Source organism: Macadamia integrifolia, unplaced genomic scaffold, assembly GCF_013358625.1.
Source record: "Macadamia integrifolia cultivar HAES 741 unplaced genomic scaffold, SCU_Mint_v3 scaffold848, whole genome shotgun sequence".
Classification (NCBI taxonomy): Eukaryota; Viridiplantae; Streptophyta; class Magnoliopsida; order Proteales; family Proteaceae; genus Macadamia; species Macadamia integrifolia.
The window spans coordinates 50,934-74,501 of record NW_024870556.1 but is presented as its reverse complement, the minus strand read 5'-3'; the positions used below and the strand labels follow the sequence as shown (position 1 = coordinate 74,501).

The following is a 23,568-nucleotide window of genomic DNA, read 5'->3' as shown; positions in this document are numbered from 1 at the left end:
TGAAAATAAAATCCAATCTAAATTAAAATACCTCAAACTAATTTCTAAACCTAAAAAAGGAAAGTAAATAAGAAAATCCCAAATCAAAGAGATCCCTTACATCGCCCAACTGCATCAGTTACTCTTTCCTAAAGTATGCTGGAAAACCCCAAAGTATGTTTGCGACATTGATTCTAGATGAGATTAACACAACAGTTGTTAAGTTTAGATCTCGGAGGGCTGACTCTGGAGCAACTGTGCCTATTTCTAATATCTTGCAAGGGTTCAAGCAACTAAACAAAATAAGTGATAATACCAGCTTCATCTACATGGGAAATGATGATAAGGTGCAGATTGAAGGAGTTGGAGCTTTAGAATTAAAGTTAAATGATGGGACAATTTTTTATCTAGTTGACTGTTTGTATGCTCCTGTCTTAGAAGAAATTTGTTATCTGTTTCAATGTTGGAAAAACTTGAATATGAATTTTATTTTGGTAATGAGAGATTTTTAATGAATAAAGATGGTGAAATTGTGTTGCATGGTTTTAGAAACAACAATATGTATCAAGTGCAAGTGTGTGATAATGTTATATGTGATGTAGATGTTGCTATGAAAGATAATGCTAATTATCACTGGCATTTGAGACTATGGCACATCAATGTAGATAGAATTGTCAAATTGATTTAGTTGGGCATATTAATTGGAGTAAATCTAGAAAGTTCCCAGCATGTTAAAGTTGCATTTCTAAAAAGATGACTAAAAAGTCTTATACAAAAAGTAAAAGATGCTCCCATGTTTTAGAAAAGGTACATACTGATGTCTATGGATCTATGAATAACAGTGCAAAAAGAGGTTTTCGCTATTTTATTACTTTCACTGATGACTTTTATAGATTTGGTTTTGTACATCTGATGAAACATAAATCTGAAGCCCTAGAATTTTTTAAAACATTTCGACTTGAAGTTGAGAAGTCAACTGGACAAGTGATTAAATCACTTAATTCAGACACGGGTGGAGAATATCTATCTGATGACTTTGAAATGTATTGTCTTAAAAATGGTATTAAACATTTTTGTACTCCACTTCACACTCCAGAGGCTAATGGCATTACAGAAAGGAAGAATCAAACTCTTTTTGGCATAGCTCGATCAATGATGACCAGAGCCAATTCGTCAACTTCTTTCTGGGCAGAGGCTTTGTATGCGGCTATACATAGACTTAATAGAGTTCTCACCATAGTGGATTCATCTCTTATGAGGTGTTGTATGGTAAACAAGCAAGTATAGGTCATATTTGAGTATGGGGATGTATTACACATGTTTTGACTCCTGATCCAGACAGGAATACGTTATTATCCAAAACTAGAAGATGTGTTATGGTTGGATATCCTCATCTTTCAAAAGGATACAGATTGTATGATCCTGAAAATCAAGTGATAATTGGAAATAGGGATGTTAAATTTTTGGAGGATTGTTTTGATAGTGGGAGTACATTAGATTTTGACAAAAGAGTTTTGGAGGAATTAGTAGAATTGATGGAAGTCAACAAAACCTATGAATGAGGGTTCTTCAAATCCGATTATTTCTTCAAATCCCAAGAAAGCATAAAAATCCTACTGATCCGGTAGAAAAAAAAAATGAAAGGATATCAAAAGCTCTAAATATGTCAGATTATTATGTTTATCTGGGAGAAACATATGAAAGAGTGAATATTAATGAAGTTGTTGAAGATCCTATTACCTATTCTCAAGCTATGTCAGATATAGATTTTAAACAGTGGGTTGATGCAATGCAAGATGAAATCAACTCTATGCATAAGAATGGTGTGGTTGATAAACCTGCGAACACTAAAGTTGTTGATTACAAATGGATTTTCAAAAAGAAAGAAGGATATGCATGGAAATGTTGAAAAGTATAAGGCAAAACTTGTGGCTAAAGACTACTCTCAAGAATATGGTGTTAACTATGATGAAACTTTTTCATCAGTTGTGAGCATACAATTTATTATAGTTGTTTTAGCCTTAGTTGTGTACTTTGATTTTGAACTTTATCAGATGGATGTAAAGACAGCGTTTTTTAATGATAATATTGATGAAGATGTGTTTATGGAACAACCTGAAGGTTTTATTTCTGAGGGAGATGAAGGAAAAATATACAAGTTGAAAAATAATATATGGATTGAAACAAGCTTCACGGCAATAGAATTTGCGTTTTCATGATTCTGTTATAGGCATGGGGTTTACACAGAATACTTTTGAAATACTTTTGAAACAAGATTGCATTTCTTACACTAATGTTGATGATATTCTACTTGCAGGAAATGATGTAAGTATGCTGATGGAAATAAAACAGTGGTTATTTGAGACATTTGAGATAAAGGATTTAGGAGAAGTTTTGTATATTTTGGGTATCAAAATTGAGCGAGAGATCGCAAGCAAAGAAGATTGAGTTTGTTTCAGGAGAAATGTATTGATACCATATTAAAGATTTTTCACATGGTGGATTATTTGAGTGAAAAAATTTCCTATAATTATCTCTTAGACCACACTGCAAAAAAGATAGTCCCAAGTCCAAAAGAGAAAATTTGAATGAATCATTATATCCATATGCCTTTGTTGTGGGAAGCTTGATGTGTGCAATGATTTGTACTCATCCAGACATAGTTTTTGCAGTTAACATGATTAGTCGTTTTCAGAGTTATCCTGGTAGAATGCATTCGATCACTATGCAACAGATCCTTAGGTATCTGAAGCACACAAAAGGCTTTAGATCGACTTATCGTTCGAATGAACTTAACAACATTGGATATTCTGATTCAAATATCAAGGATGTATTGATAGCAAAAAATATACCTCTATGTTTGTGTTCACTTTATGTGGTGGTGCTATTGCTTGGAAGAGTAAGAAACAGGTTTGTGTTGCTCAATCAACTACGGAAGCTGAATATATTGCATAAATGCAGCTACTAAAGAAGCTGTGTATCTTCAGAAGTTTTTATCAGAATTGTTGATAGTGGATTGTGTGGAAAAACCTATTCGACTATTATGTGACAACTCTGCAATAGCCATCACTAAAGACCCAACGTGTCACTCTCGTGCCAAACATATAAAGGGTCGGTATCACTACATTTGTGATGTGATAATGAAGAAAGAGGTAGATGTTCAAAGAGTGACATCTAAGTCAAACTTGGCTGATCCCTTTACAAAAGGTTTGTCTTTTGGTGTATTTGAGAAACATGTAATTATTTTGGGACTGTGTTAGGCCAAGTGGGAAATTGTTTGGAATTATGTGGCCCAACACATTTTTATTTGTGTTATTTTTGCACATTATTGTTGGACATTTTTATTTTATTATTACCTTTATATATATATATATATATATGCTAAAGTCTATAAAAATGTGTTTCCTTCCCATTTATGTGGGTATCTCTGATATGATACGATACCCTCTGATACGTATCTTAAATTTAGCCGACCGATATTGCAACCGATATGGATACTTTAATCCTTGCTTATACCCCTTTTGAGAGGCCGAGTAACCAAGGAACACACACCTTAGGGCATGATGATCTAATTTGGAGTGGGAGGGGGAGGAATTATGGGCAAAGCAGATACACCCAAAGACCTGGGGAGGAAGGGTAGAAGCAATGGAAGGATCCGGGAGAAATGAAGCACGAGGCTTGAAGTTGAGCACACTAGAAGGGACCCGGTTAATAAGGTGGGCAGCAGTAAGGACAACATCTCCCTAGAGGTGTTTAGGAATGCCAATGGCAAACATAATAGCATGAGTGACATAAAAAAGGTGAAGGTTCTTGCGCTCAAGGATCTCATTTTGTTCAGGGGCCTAACATTGGGAGTCTGGGAGAGAATGCCATTAGAGTTAAGGTACTGCTGAAAATTACCATCAATGTATTATATGCCATTATCACTGCGAAGGACCCAAATGGTAGCATTGAACTGAGTACAAATCATGGCATGGAAAGATGAAAACAATAGATGTTAGACTTATTATGAAGAAAGTACACCCAGGTAAAAAGACTACAATTATCAATAAAAGTAATAAACCAATGAAACCCATTTCGATTAATAGTCTGAGAAGGAACCCATAAGTTACAATGAATAATAAAAAAGAGAAAATCTCTCTTATTATATAGTCCAAAATAAGAAAAAAGTCCAAAAAAAAAAAAAATGGAAAGCAAGAGAAAAATAATGAGAAATGAGAAAAGAAAGATAAGGGTAAAAAGTTGAATAGAGAGTAACGGGAATGAGGTACAACTCAACAAGTCAGGATAGTCAAAGCTATATGGGGTCCGGCTACATGGATCCTTGCTCTCCAATATGCTCTATTTGAGGTCATACTTGGGACAAGACCAATACTAAGCATGTCATTCCTCACCACGTCGCCTATGATGCAGATACAATTGCACTTGCATGGTTGGACCACATGACCGGCTTTGGAAGCCAATAGCCAATAAGAATCGGTTCAGCCGAGGGTTTTGATCCAACAAGGGTTGGAAATAAAATTAGTAGTTTACCTGTCTTTTATGTCATGCCTTTTATTTTTCAGACTTAAACGTAGGAGTTAGGATTTCTTTCCTTGCATTAATTTCCTTTTATAGTTGTTTCCAAGTTTAGGCTAGACACTATTTCAATTGGATTTCTAATTTCATATCTTTATTTTCCTTATATATAGGCTGTGACTGATGGACATGTTAGAGTGAATTAATTTTGAATAAGAATTTGTTACAATTTGTGCTCCGTGAGACTCTATGCTTCCCATTTTCCCCCTGTGACTCTGATCCTTCCTTTCTTCCCTAAGGCCCTCCAACTTGGTATCAGAGCCAAAGGATCATTTCCTTCGTTCTCTTTTCCTTCCCTGTCTTCTTCCCATTCTCTGTTCTGGTTTCTGCTGAGACTGAGAACAGCCATTTTCATACAAAATGAAAGACTAATAAAAGATAATAAAAATTGACATAGCTTTTTGTAGATGTAGATCCAACCTCTGTAAAAGATTTTTGCAAGTGATTATAGAAGATGATCACGATAGGATGAAGGCACCAAAAATCTAAGGAACTCACAAGCAATCAGGGTGCTCACCCCAGCTGAATAGGTATACAATAATCTGGTATTTTGAGCTTCTAAAATTTCCCTTGCATGTGTGACCTATATATATATATATATATCTAGGGTGGAGTCGACCAGCCATAAAGTCTAACCCCAAGTGAAATGCTAGCCACCTAATGACTTTATCCAGAATACCCCTTGGGCTTATCTTAACAATTACTAAAATATCTCCAAAAGAAAAAGGAACAAAAATACCTACCTATTTCATAAATCAAAATCGTTTTTTACAAAAAGAGAAAATAGATAATATTTTTATATTAATAAATGAAACATTTTTCCTGCAAAACCATTTTGATAACAAATCTTTTTAAACTGGCAGTTATAGGTACGCATACACTTATATAATTGTCAAGTCACTGGAAATGGAACATTTGTCATTAAGATCAACACTCAACGTACATGAGGGCTTTTCATGGATGGACTCCATAGACCTTATGTGTACTGACCATTAAGAGACTAGTCGTCGTGTCTTCCATAGTCTGAGCAATTTTGACTTGCACCCTTCAAACCCATCACTATCCAACAATGCATATGTAAGCACATAATACATTAGGTGCGGTCAAGTCGAGGACTATAATGTGGCTCATCTAGATGATCATCCATAAATCAGTCCACTAATCCAGTAGACCAAATAATAATTGTACCATTTAATCAATTCTATAAGCCACAAAATATATATTACATGCATAACCAAAATGGAAAACACAGTACTGAGAGACAAGTGTATTCAATTGAAATCGTTCAAAAGGATGAAGTTTCTTACATGTAGTAATGGTCCATTGTCAACTTTCTAAGGAGAAAAGTCCACAGAGGATTGGAAGACATATGAGGCTTTCATGAGGCTTGGCTTGCTTACTCAAGTCCCACTTGGGTAGGAAACCAACCCACACAAAATTGTTATCATTGATTGGAATAGATTTAATGCTTCAAATCCAATGCATTACTTTGATGATATTATGATAAGTTGGTAACACCTAGGAGGAGCAATTGAACTTCGTGCATCTTATCAAATTCATTCTGCATCTTGCATCTAGGTTGAATGCTTGCCCCATTAGAACCCGAGGGCTATTAACAATGGCTTGGGAGTTATTCATCCTACACAGTGATCTGGGAATAGTTTAATGCTCTAAGATGTTAGCTTTGTAAAATTGGTGTTGGTTTTTGCATTGTTAGTTGTGGGTTATGCATAGTTGTCAAGGCGTCGCCAAGGCGGTTTGCCTGGGGCTTAGGCGACAGCCGCCTTGTTGCACTGCATGTCGCCTTGTGTTTCGGTGAAGTAAATGTTTTTAATTTTTGTTATTTCATTTACTTAAGATATTATTCATAAATAAGAAAACACCCCCTATTTGAATCCAATAAAAATAGTTTAAAAATCAAATTCCAAAAGGATAAAAAGTCAACCCCCCAGTCCAAGAACAAAAACTGGATTTTAGTTATAGGGACGATTTTCAACTTTTAAATGCTGGGGTTTTTCTCAATTATGAAAATTTTATAAATTCTATCATGTTAAAACATTGCTAAAAACCAAAAGTCCGGTAAAATAATATTTTGTTTTGATATTCATAAAATTATTTTCATTCAGGCAATTTTAACAGTATTCGCGCACTGAAAAATAAGTTTGACTGAAGCATAAGTTTATCATTACAACTCAGATTTAAGTAATCTTAGACTTATTAGAAAGCTGGTTTTATGTTATAACTAATACAAAAAGTCTCATATAAAAATAAAATCATTTGACCAGTCAAACTTATTATAGAATAAGAGCATTTCTCTAAATGTTGATTTTTATAACTTAATATGACTTAATGTTAATTTTTTATGATTTGATGTGGCTAAATGTTGATTTTTAATGACTTGATGTGGCTTAATCTTGATTTTTTATGATACAAGGTATACATAATTTACTAAATAATGTTAGAAAATAGGAAAAATAAAAAATAACACTTGTTCGCCTTCTTCGCCTTATGGCGGGCGCCTAAGCGCTTAGACCCCTCCACCGCCTTGGTTCGCCTTTACACCATGACAACTATGGGGCTATGTTTCTTCCCTCATTTCGGAGTGTTGTATTTCATTCTTGGCTTCATCAAAAAGCCATTACTTGTCACAAATGAAGAAAAATAAAGATGGGATTGAAATTCATAATAAATTTTGAGGACAAAGTTCTCTGTCCGATAGTGGCCCCTATGCCACAGACATAGGGGGGTCCAATGACCATTGTGCCCCTCTTGGTGGGGAGCATCCCAGTGCCTAGGCGCAGGGGCCACTCTCGGACAGAAAACACTTGCCCTAAATTTTAAAAATAAATAAATAAATAAGCAGTCACAAAATTGCCAATGACCAGCACTTGATGTTTTGTTCAGCTTCTACTGAGAATTAGTTTAGTACCTCGCTTAGAATGATTAAAGAAAAAGAAAATTACAACACCAGTCATAACTGAAACAAGTGAGATTATTACCATTGAAACAGCAATGCAAATGCAAAGTGCCATTGAAGCACAGATCTTCAGTTGAGGCCATGCAAAATTTAATTGTGGGACATAGCTGAGGATCACTCCCACATATATCCATGTTAGAAGGAAATGGAGTTAAAGTAAGAGATCACCCTGATTATATGAGACTACCATTATCAATACATATTTCATCAGGTACACCACACATTTCTTAAAGGAATGTTTGAGAACTCACTGAAGGAGATTATGATTGATAAATGTTCTGAATTGCAGCATTGATGCTTTTACAATCGTAATCCATGGTCTTCATCCAGTTCTCAAAATCTCCAATTTCCTGCTTCGGAAGGATACAACTTCAGGGTTATGACATGGTTGGAAACCACAACTTTGCCATAAGGACATGAACTAAAACAAGGAATATTAAGGTTTTTCATCAGCAAATTTAAGCACAAGGCATCATACTTTTGGTTCATGAGCACAATTTCAGCAACTCACCCCTCTTTTTTGCTACCAACCATAACTTCTTGGTTTTTGTTTGCCATGGTTATTCCTCACAACAAAGGATCTAATACTAAATTGATGCAGGACCTGTCAGGAAAAGTGTTTAATTACAATAGCTACTTGTGCTTAGGGTTTCTCAATTGAGAATCACAGTTTCTGAAAATTGAGAGCTACTGTTTTGGATTACACAATAATGAGGTTTGTCCATTTTAAATAAATAAAATTAACAGATGTAAGTAGATTAATAGGGCTTTGACTGTCATTTAGAGTGGTAGTCAGCTTCTATTTTTTGTTTGTCCCTCCTATAAAAGTTTGTATTTTTTGTTCTTTGTGATGGGTTCATTTCCATGTGAATAAAGAAAAGAAAAATTATAAGAGAACTCTACATATTTCACATGACTAGATTGAATATTATTTTCTAAACCAACTAAAACATTGAAAAATGAATCTCATCACAGATTAATAATCTGCCACAAATTTGACTATAACTAATTCAAAGCCACTGATTTGACCATAACTAATACAAATCACACTAGATTTGAGAAATCTTACAATCAATAGACAGTAACTGGAAAACCTCTAATGAAACCAAAATAAAGCCAAAGGAGAAACTTTCTGCACCCAAAATAAGGTGCAAGTAAAAATGAAAACAAACAACAATAGTGTCTTACCTCACTAAGACTCTTAAGATAAAATAAGAATCAAATAAGTTAACAAAACTAACAATACAAATCCATAGGTGGAGAGCTTGTTGTTCCACCCCCTTGGAAAGCAAGTGCGGAAGGTTTGGATAAGCTTAGCATAAATGGTTGCTCGCTAGGAAATCTAGGACCTTAGTGAGGGGGAGTGATCAGACTATGGAATGGAAAAGTGGTGGGACTTTCTTTGGGCCAATTGGTGAAGTAGATTCTACAAGTGCTGAATTTAAAGGCATTGAGAACAGGGACTCAATTGCTGATTGTGAAGAGATGGGAATAATACAACCGCAAAGGTGATTCAGCTAACATAATCAGGTGGATGGCGGGGACTCTTTAGATGGACCGTGATGCTATGCTCAGCTTGTTAGGCCCGTTAGGGAGTTGGTAGCCCGTTTGGATGTTTCTTCTAACTGTCGTGGCAAACAGTTTGGCAAAGCAAGGGGTTGCATAGCCTAGAACTTTGTTTTCGTAATGCAAACCCCAGGCACAAAACCCTGTTTTGGATTCCTATGGGCCCACTAAAGTGATGAAATTCTCAAGTAGAAGAATGTGTTGGCATATGAATGTTTAACTATCTACCTTGGGTCTGGTGAGGAAACTAACATTGAGATGATGGTCTATTGGAATACTAATGTGTGTGAACATGTACCGATCTATACAATTCGAATATTCAAGTGGACTGTCATGCATTTAAGAAGAATTCAATTGACCAAATGCAAGCCATGTCATGTGTAAAGAGCAAGGTGTTGTGGAAGCTTGATGAACCATATCGGAAAGCTTCATCAAGTCCCAAATCCATCAATGATTGGAATCTCCAGACTCAGAAGCATCATGAAGAATTCAAGTTCCAAAGCCAAAAGATTTTGTTCTTAATTTGTAATTCATGTATAATCCTATGTGTATCTCTCTCTCTCTAGCCTAAAAGTCCCACAAATAAGTCACCTAAGCCTTAATGGAACAATACCCCAAGTTAGGAGGTTGACTTATAGACATAGAATAAGCTTGCACATAAGTGCTCTATTTCAGGAACGAGTGTGAACGAGACAAACATCTGAGCTAAGGAGAGTGCAAATAATAACCCTCAAGTTCGTGAGTTATTGCAAACGTCTACAGGACATGACGGATATCTAGGCCAAAAGAATGTATTTTTGACAAACCTCAATCCCCAGGTCTAGGAGACGTCCACTAAATATCAGGGACATCTAACAGACATGACAGACATCCTTAGGTATCTCACAGACCATAAGAAAGGATTGCTCTGTTTGGTACTCTGATGCCTCGGACAAAGCATTTCATAATTATGCAGACAATATCATGGCTTGGTGTGGGGTTGGGGCGTTGCACAAATGCTTTGGGAGAGAACGATTTTTCCCCCCTATATTTACTAACTTGTGAATCATATGTAAGATTACATCAAAGCCCTTATATTAATAACCTCATACTAACATAAGAATACCTAAGGTGGTAAAGTACAAGCTGTCTATCATTGTTCCCATAATACCCTTACTCTAAGAACTCTAGCATCCTCTCTATTGTAACCCGGTAGTCACAGAGAGGGGGGTGAATCAGTGAGTCCAATTTCGATCCCCAAAAAACCTATCCCGAAATCTGACTAGGAAAACCCTAATAATGTACATGTCCCTGTACCTATCCCTGTTCCCACACAGTCGTATGCACACTCAACCTCTCATAGACACTTCCAAGTGTGCACACTCATTCTGCATTCCACACACTTTAATGTATATAATGCAAACAAGCGCACCCATAACACAAGGTTTTTACGAGGTTTAGCAATATGCATACATCCCCTGAGTAGTGCCTATAAAGGCTTCATACCTACTCAATACACTACTTTTGATTGCACCCATACTCAGGAGCACCCACACCCAATTTTCTCAAGCCACAGCTGAGATGGCACATGCAGTGCCGTACAATATGCAGCACCTACTGCACGGGAGCACCAAGCACACAATACAAGGATACAATTAATTTGGGGCTTATATCAATGCCCTCTAGTCAACCACTGCCTACAACTAACTACCATGCACACAAGTCATCAACAACTAACCTAGCATACATACATGTAATATAAATCTAAGGTTAGGAAATCTCACAACCGGTTGCCTGGGATGACTGGGAACCTCCGTTGACAAGCTCTCCCTTGTTCTCCTCTCTTCCCTTGCTCTTCGAAGCATCAAGCAACCCTCACTTGCTCTCCTCTCTCTCCTTTCTTCCTCTCTTGGCATGGAATCAACTTACCATCAATGGAGTACACCAACCTCTTTTTATGGCCCTACAATGGAGTAAATATCACAAGCATCACTCGTTCCAAAGCCATTAACGAAGGGGGGAGCTTTACCTTAAAAATTCACACCTTCCTTTTACCAAAACTCTGATTTTTTGCTTCCATAGCATAGAAAGCAAATTTTGTGAGATGGCAACTTGAATGGACCCATTTGCCCTTATGGTTAGAAAGTCATGACCATTTCAATTTGGAACAGCCAAAACACAAGAAATAGAATCTTCGGACATTGCATGGCGTACACTGGTGGTGCGAGTAACGGTGCATTAATCATGGCCATAGATCTGGGATCAAAAAGAAAATTTAATCTGAGCCATCAAATTAAAGTAACTTGCATTTAATAAACACCATAGGATCAGCATCATTAAAGTCTTGTGCTGATGTAGGCATTACGTAAGCCGTCAGCCCAAGATGCATTGTCGACATCCTATTAGCTGCGTCAACCGAAATTGAGGAGAGCTGCTTTTGCTTTTTCAAAAAGCTTGATCCCTTTCAGCCGTCGGATTAACTTCTTGATCTCAAGATCTAACAAGATCTTAAGATAAGGAATCTTACGCGCTAGTGTGCTCCTATGCGCCACACACAAAATCGAAACACTTCCATAAATCACTCAAAATCCCCTACCTTTATATAATTGCATAAAAGCCCCTCGAAATTTTGAAATAAATTCTAAAAACATCTCTACAAGCCGAGAGCAAATTGGCCAATACCAGTTCAGATTTTTTGACTGATCTCGCGAAAACGTGTATATCTTCTTCAATCGGTATCCAATCGAGACGAAACGAAGTGCCTTGTAACCACTTCTACAACATTCCAGAAGACTCGATCATCAAAATCAGCCATGTAAAAAGACCATAATGCCTCTGAATCTTTCTGATGCCGCAACTTCCTCATACGGAAACGAAACTCAATGAAACCATATGCGTTGGAAAGATTGGATTTTTCTCGCAAGGTTACATGGAAAAAAAAATTTCTAAAAAATTCATCTTCAATGTTGAAACTGCCACCAACTTCCAAAAAATCCATTTTTTTACCGCGGTTGTTGTAACTTCATACGGTATTGAAAACACGACAAAATCAGGTGCGTTGGAGTTGGACTGGATAAATTACACTCTTAACTTTCTAATGAAAAAACCCTCTTCCAAAAAAATCATTTTCCCAGCTGAAAATGCCTCCGAGCATAAATAGGCCAAACTTGCCAGTTTTAACCAGGAATCCCACACCACCTATCATGGACATATCAATCCACTCTATACACACCATGTAGCACTATTAACTCATCGGAGGCACCAAACACTACTATGTCACCACTTCCAGTCATGTCACCTAAACTAACCACGTCATCATTGCCATGTGGCCGAGATTGCCAACAATGACAACCATAAAACAACACTCTCCTCAGCCAAATCATACCATTAGAATATCTCCAAACTATGAGTCTAGCGAAGATAATGTTCTAGGTTGTATCCCCATAGAAGTCGAAGACATCTAACTTGGCCCCGCTTTGAACTCCATAGGGAGGATCGTCAAGAGGTCAATCAGATCCATATGGTGGTGGACCGGTGGTGGTGGTCGGGCAACGTGAGACGAGCCCTATGGAATGTAATTGGAAGAATCCACAGATTGAATCATGGTATCAGAAGGTGTCATCTATTAATGCAAGCTCATAGTAATGACATCATGGTATGAAGAACAAAGACATTTTTGTTGAATTTATCAACCCTTGCAGTGAGGTGATCAACCCAGTCTACGAGATGGGAAATGTCTGCTTGAGTCTTCTCCTTAAGGGAGTTGAGCTGCAGATTTACTTCACTGTTGGCTACCATAATTAAGGGTAAGGAAAAGGAATGTCATTTCTAATACCAATTAATGCTTCCCCAAGTCATAAAACGCAATGAGCCCACTAAAGTGATGAAATTCTCAAATCAAAGAATGAGTGACAATTTCATAATTTCTGGAACAATTCAGCTCCTTAGGAGTAAAATAGGCAAACGAAAGGACCAAACTATAAAAAGAATACAAAAAGAAGTGGTTTTTTGACATTTAAAATGAAATGCAAATAAAATAGAACTAAAATTTAGGAAGGCCTTTGTATAATATTTAAGAATTATGGTTTTAAGTGCAATTATAAAGACAAGGTTGTCTTCAACTGTCAACAGAAATGAATCTAGCAGGAGTCTTGATGGCTTGTGGTGAGAGAACTCTCACATACGGGATCCAAACAATCTGAGATCCAGAAGGAACTTCCTTGATACGGATCCGAGGTCCAAGAACAAGAATCGGATCGCTTAATGGCCCACCCAAATAAAGGGAACTAAATAACCAAGATGCAGTGGCAGTCTTGTAAATAAACAGAAATTATAATGGGCTACTTGGGAGATGGGACGTAAAGGGAATTAGAATTATTTGCTGGGGTTAAACTAGGAAGCAAAAATAGAGGTAAGGGATAAGGGAGATTTCAAGGCAAACATAAGGGTAAAATAGGAACTCAAAGTAAAGGGGAATAAACACTAACTCCCGATTGGGGCTTCTTCTTTCTTGGCCAAAACAGGGCAGACGATAGTGAGAAGCTTCAATTCGATGGAGCTCAGCCGATCGGTCTCGGTTTGGCCTGAAATATCGGGCTTAGGGTGACAACAACAGGTCCTCCAAGATTCCAGCACCAGAAGCCCTGGACAGTCCAGATCTGATGGGTTTTGAGCCTACAACTGGATATGGCGATGGCAAAGTCAGACCTGAATCTGATTTGGATTTCTTCAAACCAAAACCCAATTTTGGAAGGGGATGTTCTAGGATTTGTGTCGCCCAGGGAAGGGCTACCTTCGATCAAAGGCTTGACTCAAACAGATCTCTCATGAAAGAGATCGATCCACTTCCTTTGGGACTGCAACTACTGCCCAATAACAGAGAAAGGGAATACAACCAGAAAAGAGAAAAGAGAAAAGAGAAAAGAAGAAGAAGAAGAAGAAGAAGAAGAAGAAGAAGAAGAAGAAGAAGAAGAAGAAAAGAAGAACTACAGAGGAAGATGAAGAATGTAAGGAAGAAGAAGAAAAGCAGGGGGGTCACACAATCACAATCATCAGCCATTAAACCAGTCGTTCAAATTATTTCATTCCAAAAAACTTCAAATCTGTCTTTACTAGTGAATTACATGGCTTATAAAAGAAAACTCAAAGTATCAAAATGGAAACTAATTTAAAATGGAAACTAATATAAAATTAGAAGCTAGCTAATACAAAAGAAATTGTTTTTAAATCCAAAGAGAATCAAATCAAAAGATTTTTTTTTCTAAGTCCATCGTGCAACTGCATCAGCTCTCCTGGTTTTAGAACTCGATTCCGTCGAGTTAGGTCGTGCTCCCAAGATACCCTTATAAGTTGCCCGCTGATGAGGTGGCACATATCTCGAAGCAGGAGATGGGAATATAACACCAAGAGGAGGAAGAGTAGGATAACGTGTCTCTAGAGCAGGAGTCAGTCGACTTGGCATGTTTGATAATGCATGTGGCCTCATTAAGTACGTACGACCTCCTTGCTTCACCTTGATAGTGTTCCGTGCACCATCATAGAGAATGCCTGCATGTCGCTGCCAAGGTCGCCCTAGAAGAATGTCGCAGTGCACCAATGGGGTGACCAAGCAGGTGACATGGTACTGTAACGGCCCAAACTATAAGTGAACTCAAACAACTGCAGTGGCCTCTTCTCGAGCTGTGGGTCCAAAACCTCTCACGTGAATCTTCTTGAAAAGATGCTTCTATGGAAGGTTGTGTGCTCGAACAAATTCAGTAGATATAAAATTTGCTTCTACCCCAGTATCAACAACGGCATGAACATCAGTATGGTCAGAGCCGTGCAGGAGAGTACCCTTCTGTCTGAAGAGAGGAACCTTATCAACTAATCTATTCGAAAATGATGAAAGGCTAGCTGAATGAGCTTCTACATCCTCATCTTCATCATCGACAATATCATCATCCTCGAGGAGATAAGGATATAAATGAGATTCATCTTCACTCTTGCTCTGTCGGCTGCTTCTCTGCTACGTTCACAGAACGAGTCCTATTGGGACACTTGTTGGAATAGTGACCCTTCTCGCCACAACTATGGCATATGATATTCTTCACCCCAAGACTATCCTTGTTGAACTCTGACATTTTTTCAACTCTGCGAGCTTCAGGCTTCTTTTCCTTCATACGTGGTGGAGGTCTATAAACTGAAGAAGTCTTGAGCATACCCTTCCAATAAATGGACTTCTCTTTAGCTGTCTTGGCATGAGATGCTGCCACATCCATAGACCTGAAATCAGTGTTAGCCAACTAAAGTCGAATCTCAGTACTTAACCCACTGATATATCGCATCACCCGTTGCTGGTCTGTCTCCTAAAGTCGACACCTTGATGACAGTTTGTGGAATTCGAGGGTGTAGGAATCCACATCTTTGTTCCCTTGTTGCAAGTTAAGTAATTTATGGAACATTACCTTTTCATAATTAAGAGGAACAAATTTTTCAGTCAGAATCTGCTTTATGACCTCCCAATTTGTAATGGGTCCAAGTCTTCTGACAAACCTTGCATGTAGTACATCATCCCACCATGAACATGCATACCCAATAAACTTGGTGATGATGAGTTCACACTTCTTCACATCTGGAAGAGACTTATATACAAAAATTCTCTCCACTTTGGTAAGCCAGTCAAGAAATTCCTTAGGTTCCTTTGCACCACTGAACTCGAGAACCTCAACTTTGATGCCATAATCTCTGTCAAAAAATTACCGCGTAACATCCTAGGGAACAACTGGATCAAGTTGCTGCCTCTGAGGTGTATCTTCGATCCGTAAAGTGTTGAGCTGAGGAGGTAATGTAGAGGATCCTTCTTCAGCTCGCTTGTCGGACCTCTTCATAAAGGCAATCATCTCTTCCATAAACTTATCAAACTTTGCTTCAGTCCTCTTAAGCCTAGCATCAGTATTCTGTTGGTTCTCGGCTAACTCGCGATACAATTTGTGTAACTCAGCATTGGTGATGTGACCTGTCATGGTTAGAAAATTGCAGGAAAATTTGCTCTGATACCACTTGATGTGGATCCGAGGTCCAAGAACAGGAATCGGATCGCTTAATGGCCCACCCAAATAAAGGGAACTAAATAACCAAGATGCAGTGGCAGTCTTGTAATAAACAGAAATTATAATGGGCTATTTGGGAGATGGGGACGTAAAGGGAATTAGAATTATTTGCTGGGGTTAAACTAGGAAGCAAAAATAGAGGTAAGGGATAAGGGAGATTTCAAGGCAAACATAAGGGTAAAATAGGAAATCAAAGTGAAGGGGAATAAACACTAACTCCCGATTGGGGCTTCTTCTTTCTCGGCCAAAACAGGGCAGACGATAGTGAGAAGCTTCAATTCGATGGAGCTCAGCTGATCGGTCTCGGTTTGGCCTGAAATATCAGGCGTAGGGTGACAACAACAGGTCCTCCAAGATTCCAGCACCAGAAGCCCTGGACAATCCAGATCTAATGGGTTTTGAGCCTACAACTGGATATGGCGATGGCAAAGTCAGACCTGAATTTGATTTGGATTTCTTCACAGCAAAACCCAGTTTTGGAAGGGGATGTTCTAGGATTTGTGTCGCCCAGGGAAGGGCTACCTTCGATCAAAAGCTTGACTCAAACAGATCTCTCATGAAAGAGATCGATCCATTTCCTTTGGGACTGCAACTACCGCCCAATAACAGAGAAAGGGAATACAACCAGAAAAGAGAAAAGAGAAAAGAGAAAAGAGAAAAGAGAAAATGTAAGGAAGAACAAGAAGAAAAGCAGGGGGGGCAATCACAGTCATCAGCCATTAAACCAGTCGTTCAAATTATTTCATTCCAAAAACTTCAAATCTGTCTTTACTAGTGAATTACATGGCTTATAAAAGAAAACTCAAAGTATCAAAATGGTAATTAATTTAAAATGGAAACTAATATAAAATTAGAAGCTAGCTAATACAAAAGAAATTGTTTCTAAATCCAAAGAGAATCAAATCAAAAGTTTTTTTTTTTTTTCTAAGTCCATCGTGCAACTGCATCATTCCTAATCCATAATCCTCTGAACCCCATTCAATATTCCCTCATTACCATATATTAGAAAAACTAATTAAACTTCTTTGGGCGGTAAGTGAAGAAACAGATCTGAAATCAATCCTGCAACTCACAAATCCAGCAAGCTTTAGGGCTCAAATTCCGCAACTCACAAATCCAGCAAGAATCCAAATCTTGGTCCGAACTGTAAAGCATAGTTGTCACAGCGTCATGGCGACCCAAGTCGGTGGAGGAGTGGCTAATCGATTTGGCGATGAATCGCTGGTTATGGCATTGCCATGGTGGTCAAGTCGCCCACATGTTATTTTTTATTTCTCCTATTTTCTAAAGTTATTAAGTATGCTACAATATACCCTATAACATATAAAATCAACATTAAGCAACATCAAGTCATCAAAATCAACATAACTTCTTGACTAATACATCAATTCATCAAAATTCAACATATACATCAAGTCATCAAAAATAAAAATGACATGAGATATGCATTCAAAAACAGATATGATCATATGAATTTATGCAATGAATATAGTGAATATAGCAACAAACATGACTAACGTCTCTTTTTTTTTTTTTTCTAATTAGATCATTATCTGCAATACATCCAAGGAAAATTTTCAGAGTTCACCACCCACAGCCAGTATTGCAGACTTGCAAAAAAATAAAATAAAATAAAAATTAAATATATAATCATAAAAAAAAAAAGGATGAAAGAAAGAAAGAAATAAGAACAAAAATAAGAAGAAATAATCACATAATTCCAGTATTCTATAAATAGAATCGCCAAGCCCTGATGAAAAAATCCAGTCAAGAAAATATATTTTAATGGGGCTGGAATGGTGCAGTGAACAGTGGCAGTAAGAAAACCCAGAAATAAAGTATCAACCATATGTAGGATTACTCTGACTTAGAACCTCAAGGTTATCACTAGAATTAAAAATAAAATACACAAATAAATCTCAGACAAAATTTTGGGCCAACCAATCAGTAGGCCATAACCATTATTGAAGACTTGCAGTTGTAGAGCTGAAGAAGAAGAACTTAAGACGAAGAAGAAGAAAAAGGTGACTGCACACTACGTGTGATATGGCGTCAAAGGTGTCTACATGGCGATGTCTATGCCGTTATGGCAACCGCCATTCGTGATTCAAGGTAATCGTTCCTCCGATTTGTTTGTAGTTTTCCGCCAGGACGCCAAGGCAGCGCCTTGGCAATGCCTTGACAACTATGCCGCAAAGGTTTAACTGAGTTCTAAGATTTTGTTCTCAACCCAATGGTACCGCCAATGATATGAAAAAACAGAAAATGGAAGGTACAAAAAATGAGGAAGAATATAAACAAAGGCTGAAGGAAGAAGAATCAAGCAAGGGAAGGGGGTAGAAGAGGGGAAAGAAGAGGAAGAACCGCATGGCCAACCTTGGCTCCAAAAACAGCAACTCAAATCAATTCATCACAATCAACTGAAAAATCGATCACAACTACATGAATAAATAGACTCTACTAAACTAAAATTGACTTCTACTACGAAACTATCTCAAACAAGGAAACTACTGAAGGACTGTCCTACATATCTGACATTCCATAAATAAATATTTACAAGATAACCACCATAAAAAAATAAATTTCTACCAACCCCTATGGGACTAGAGTCCCCTGGTTGATTTGGTTCATCTTGGTTTGGGTTTTCAGATCAGGTCATGCAAATCTAGCAATGCACATGCAACTGCATCATTTGGGATGAATCTGGTTTGGGACATAAGTTTGACCCTTAGCAAGGAGCACCAAAATATATCTCTCATGATGCCTTCGCATATGGTGGTCAAACAGTACGACAGTGCATTCCTTTTTATATACCCGAAGAGACGAGACTAAGGATTGTGCTTTCACCATAGGTAAGCCGCAGGTCTTCACAGCGGGCCCATGACTACGCCACATGGCTAAATAGGGTTGATTTTTGTAGTCCATGTGTGTGCAATGTGTATGCAGTTTCTGATGCATAGTTAGCACAATCATTTGGTATGGTATTCTTTTGTAATCTGTTCAGTTCTTTAGTTTGTTAAGAGGGGGCTTTGCTTTATGCATGGCCTCTTAATGTCATTTGTATCTCTGTTTAACACTATGTACAATTTCTCTTTCTTCACTAATAGATTGATATTACTGAAACACACCTCCCACCGCCATCCCCCACCCCCCCCCCAAAAAAAAAAAAAAAAAACAAAGCTAGCCTAGAATAATGTAGAAATAGACCAAATCAGAACCCCACATCCACAAAAAGTGATGACCCCAAAACCAAAACCATCTATGGGTTCATCCACTAATACAAGCTTCAAGATTATCTTGTTCATCAACCTAACGTTTCCCACCTTATACTTTAGCATGTTTTCAAAGTAGCCACAATTAATATTACAATTTTTTTACAACTCGGTGTTCAGTGAGGAATGCTTGGATTGCACTTGGGCGGGCATAAGACCTGAATTATTTTTATTAAGCATCGGTTCAGTTGAAAAATTAACTAATGAAAAGGTTCTCTGAACCACCGAAGCAGAGTTCGCTAGCACTTCTTTGTCCATCTCTCTCCTCACCCCTCCTATGTATGATACCATTTTTTCACTCCTCATTGGTGCGCTCCCCATATGCCTCTTGCTCAGAGAACCCTCACCCTAACTAATATAATTATGAGTGTTTATAAGGCTCAGGCCTGTAGAAGTCAGAATCCAGACTGAATAGATTCTGCCAGACTTTTCATGCCTAAAAGAGTTCTATTTCCTAATGGCCATTAGATGCTCAGTCATCCAAAGGCTTGCAATGAAAGGAATCTAATTAACATATTTCATATTTTTATAGCTTAATTAAAACCTATCTTTCTAAGTTTTACTGCTCAACAGTAATTATATATTAAATCATTTGGAAGTACCACCAAAAATATATATATTTCAAAAAGAACAAGGCCATGGAACAGAATTATGTTCTTCATTTTATTCAGTTCTAAAGGCTAAATGAAATGAAATAATAATCGTGTGAACAACAGAAAAATAACAGCCATACAGACCCAAACACATCTAACCATTTAAGGGTAAATGGCCACAAAAATTATTAAAAGGAAAAAATATTGGTCCTCAATCACCTTTCCATAAGAAAATGAATTGTTACCAGAAAGCTTCCACACATATTAACATACAGAGACGACTCATGGCACTCATCTTCAATAAAAACACTAGTCTCAAGCACATGAAACTGCTCACGGTGACACTTATTGGGATAGCAGAAGATCCCAGCACCATTCCAAGTCAAATGTAAGAAGAAACAATCTGAAATGATCCATAAGGTAAGCATAAAACTCACAGACTGATCTTGGTTTATAAATAGGTCAACATTCAGAAATTTGTACAACATAGAATCACAAGAGGGGGGGTGACCGAGAGGATTTTGACTACTCTTGCCCAAAAATATTAGCAGCAGGTTGCCAGTGAGAGCAGCAAAACTTTTATCTTCCTATTAAGGAACCTTTGTACTCCATACCAAGTCCTTCATTATACCCATTCAAATCAATCCCTCATCACTTCAAAGTGGGCCAACAAATTCCAGAAAGCTTCAATCTCCACAGCTCTGAGGTTATTTATAACTTTATAAACATTAACCACCAATGAACTGTCCTGTCGAAACTTCAAAGCTTGCATATTTAAACGAAAGCATTGCTTGATGCCACCACATAGAAAATGAATCCCTCAAATTATCCCTCTTCATTCAACACATGCAAGACCACAGTGACAAAATCCTTCTCATAGAGGTGGCCCCCCTGCTCTCAATCTTCGAATTCACGCTCTCAAAGTGAGACCGCACTCAATCCTTGAATTTGAATGTGTCAGTGTGCTCAAAAGAAAGGAAGTATGGTTGGAGAAAGATAAAATTTGTTGGATTAAACATTGAGGGTGTTCACATTGTTCATCATCTTGAAACCTTAATTCAATGTAGCTTAGAGCGCCATGTATTGATACATCCATGTACAAATTCCCCCCACCACCTCCCCCCCCCCCCCCCCCCCCCCCCCACAACAAAAAAAAAGGTAAATTTGACAGTTTTGTCATCTCTGAAGTCAAATTTAGTTGACAATTTATAGTAAGCTTATCAAAGCAAACTCTATATATCAGAATTTAAACAATAGTATTAAAAGCAGTATTTCAGGATTAATATGAAATCTGCAAAATAATAAATAGTAGGAGAAACTGAGCTGAACCAGAAATTAGTGCGCATGCTACTACTCTCACCTTAAGAGCAGAGTTTATCGAATGAGTAGCGGCACGCCATTGATCTGTTTGCTTCGAATAACGCAAAACTGTAGATATTAAAGAGCGAATTTCTAACTCGATTCGCTTCTCATTGATAAAGGATTCTTCCACTCCTCCATTCACAATATCCATCAAAAGATCCGCAACTCTCTTCCCATTCATAATAGCATCTCTCTTGGCCTTTTCTGTTCATTTATGTAGATTAATTAACATCTTTAGGTTTCCAATTCTACCATTTGAGACGCAACAAAAGATGAGAGAGAAAGTGGTGACCTGTCTGTACTCCAAGTCTGAGAGAGGAATGGTGATGATCGTGGATGAGTTGAAGCAGAGAAGATTCCAAGCTTCCCCCGACCTCTGCTGCTTTGGGAAGATTTTCAGTCTCCGAAGGCGCGCGGACACGCGGGAGAGAGATACGCTGCGGAATCATTTTAATTTTTATTTCAGTTCCGCTTCGATGGGACGTGGATTCATTCGGTTCTGTATATATATTGACTCTAGGCTACCCACTGACACCAGATGAGTCCAACATGGCTGAGTCGCCCATGAGCCACCGTGTTGAACTCAGACCTCGTCCCTGGCGAGTTGGGCTAGAACCAGGGCCATTCGTAAATCGGTAAAGGGAAGCCGTGCCTGATCCCGGCCCGTTAACCAAACGCCTTAACTACTACCCAGTGGGGTGGAGAATCCGTACAATGCTACCACCCCAAACAATCCCTTCAATCAAACGGGCCCTTAGGCATTGGAGTGCTCTGAGATGGGATCCTTCTTCCCCCTCCCTTATTTTCTTCTGCTTACCGAGTTTCTTCCATTCAGTTGTTTCTTAGTAATGAAATTTTGTCCTTCGAATTAAAAGAAAAAATGAACATTTTTAACGATTCTTAAAGAATTATAATGACAAATACTGAAATTTTATTAGATTGAAAATTGACACGTGACTAAATAATGAAGTGTACATCATGCCTAAGAAACTCAAACAATAACCAAACCGACATGACACTTCTCGCCTTGCCCAACCCAATAAAATGGTCACCTAAGTATTCAATCTACTAAGCCAACCTAGCAGAAGCCCCATTCATCAATTGAGAATATATTGGTAGTTTCCTATTCCTTTTGGGGAATACTTCTCTTCAATAATTTCTCTACACCTATATCCCAACACAAATGTTTTTGCCACTCGGAATGTAATGTGGCAATTTTGACTATATGTATATTAATGTAATGGTGTGAAGTAACTAAATATCTGATATATCATGAAATAACCTCACCAATAAGTGTAGGACATGTGGTGTTCAACCACCGACTAAGGAGCTCTTCACAACTCAAGGTACCTATCTACAAGGGCAAAATAAGGCATTTCACCATTTATAAGGATTAGGGCTTCATTACATCAACCCTATAAAAGGGAAAAGAGACCAATCTCTCACTCTCTCTCCACTATTCTAATAAATTATTTGTTGTCTAAAACTGATTTAGACATCGGATCCTCTTGGTCGGAGCACCCCTCCGGCCCCCTTCTTGTAGGTTTCTCTCCCGAGGTCGACGGTCAGATTTCTACATCGACAATATCAAATTTTGGACTTAGATTCAATCATATACCCTCCTATGGAATGATATACCTTCCTATATATGCCCACAAACCCTTTCTCCACACTTGTATGACTTAACAGTTCAATGTCTTATTTTACTGCTTGGGAAGCTTTATTTGGATTTTAGCTCCACATGTGAGCAATAGATTGGCATGTGTGAGGTAGTTTCACAAGCTATCCCCAACAACAATTAGTTAATAAAAAAAAAAAATCTAATTTAAGGATAATGATTTCTTGCTTCAAGTAGTGGTTACTTTGCAAGGGACGAGATTGGAAACTTGGCAAGTCTTTTAGTGTTGTAATAATAAGTTTTATGGGTTTTAGAGAAAGTGTCGAAACGGACTCTAAGGGGTTTAATAGTCTTCGTAATTTTCTAGAACCTTCTCTCTATTGTTGTAAATAAAGAGGACTAGTGTCATATTAGACACAAGTCATTACCCCATTCAACATGATATCAAAACCTTAAGATCCAAAACCCTAAGGGCTCTCCCTCTTCTCCATCTCTTTGCCTCTCTCTCTCTCTCTCTCTCTCTCTCTCTCTCTCTCTCTCTCTCTCTCTCTCT

The 23,568-nt window shown here is 37.9% G+C and overlaps 1 protein-coding gene across 12 annotated transcripts in view; it reads right to left on the bottom strand.

Annotated features, from left to right (window-relative positions):
* The window catches only part of LOC122070184 (biogenesis of lysosome-related organelles complex 1 subunit 1), a 35,711-nt gene extending 13,833 nt beyond the window's left edge, over nucleotides 1-21,878 (bottom strand). For 6 of the 12 annotated variants that reach the window (XM_042634297.1, XM_042634300.1, XM_042634296.1 and 3 more), the window contains exons 1-3: nucleotides 21,690-21,878; nucleotides 21,396-21,601; nucleotides 7,786-7,887 (exon numbers count right to left, since the gene is read on the bottom strand). In XM_042634297.1, coding sequence (XP_042490231.1) covers nucleotides 7,795-7,887; nucleotides 21,396-21,601; nucleotides 21,690-21,846 — 456 coding nt within the window. In that variant the 5' untranslated portion in view covers nucleotides 21,847-21,878 and the 3' untranslated portion in view covers nucleotides 7,786-7,794. Of the gene's footprint in view, nucleotides 1-7,531; nucleotides 7,888-21,395; nucleotides 21,602-21,689 lie in introns of those variants that run through there. The other 6 variants (XM_042634305.1, XM_042634304.1, XM_042634303.1 and 3 more) reach the window with 3 other exon arrangements.
* Nucleotides 21,879-23,568: the final 1,690 nt, after the last annotated feature.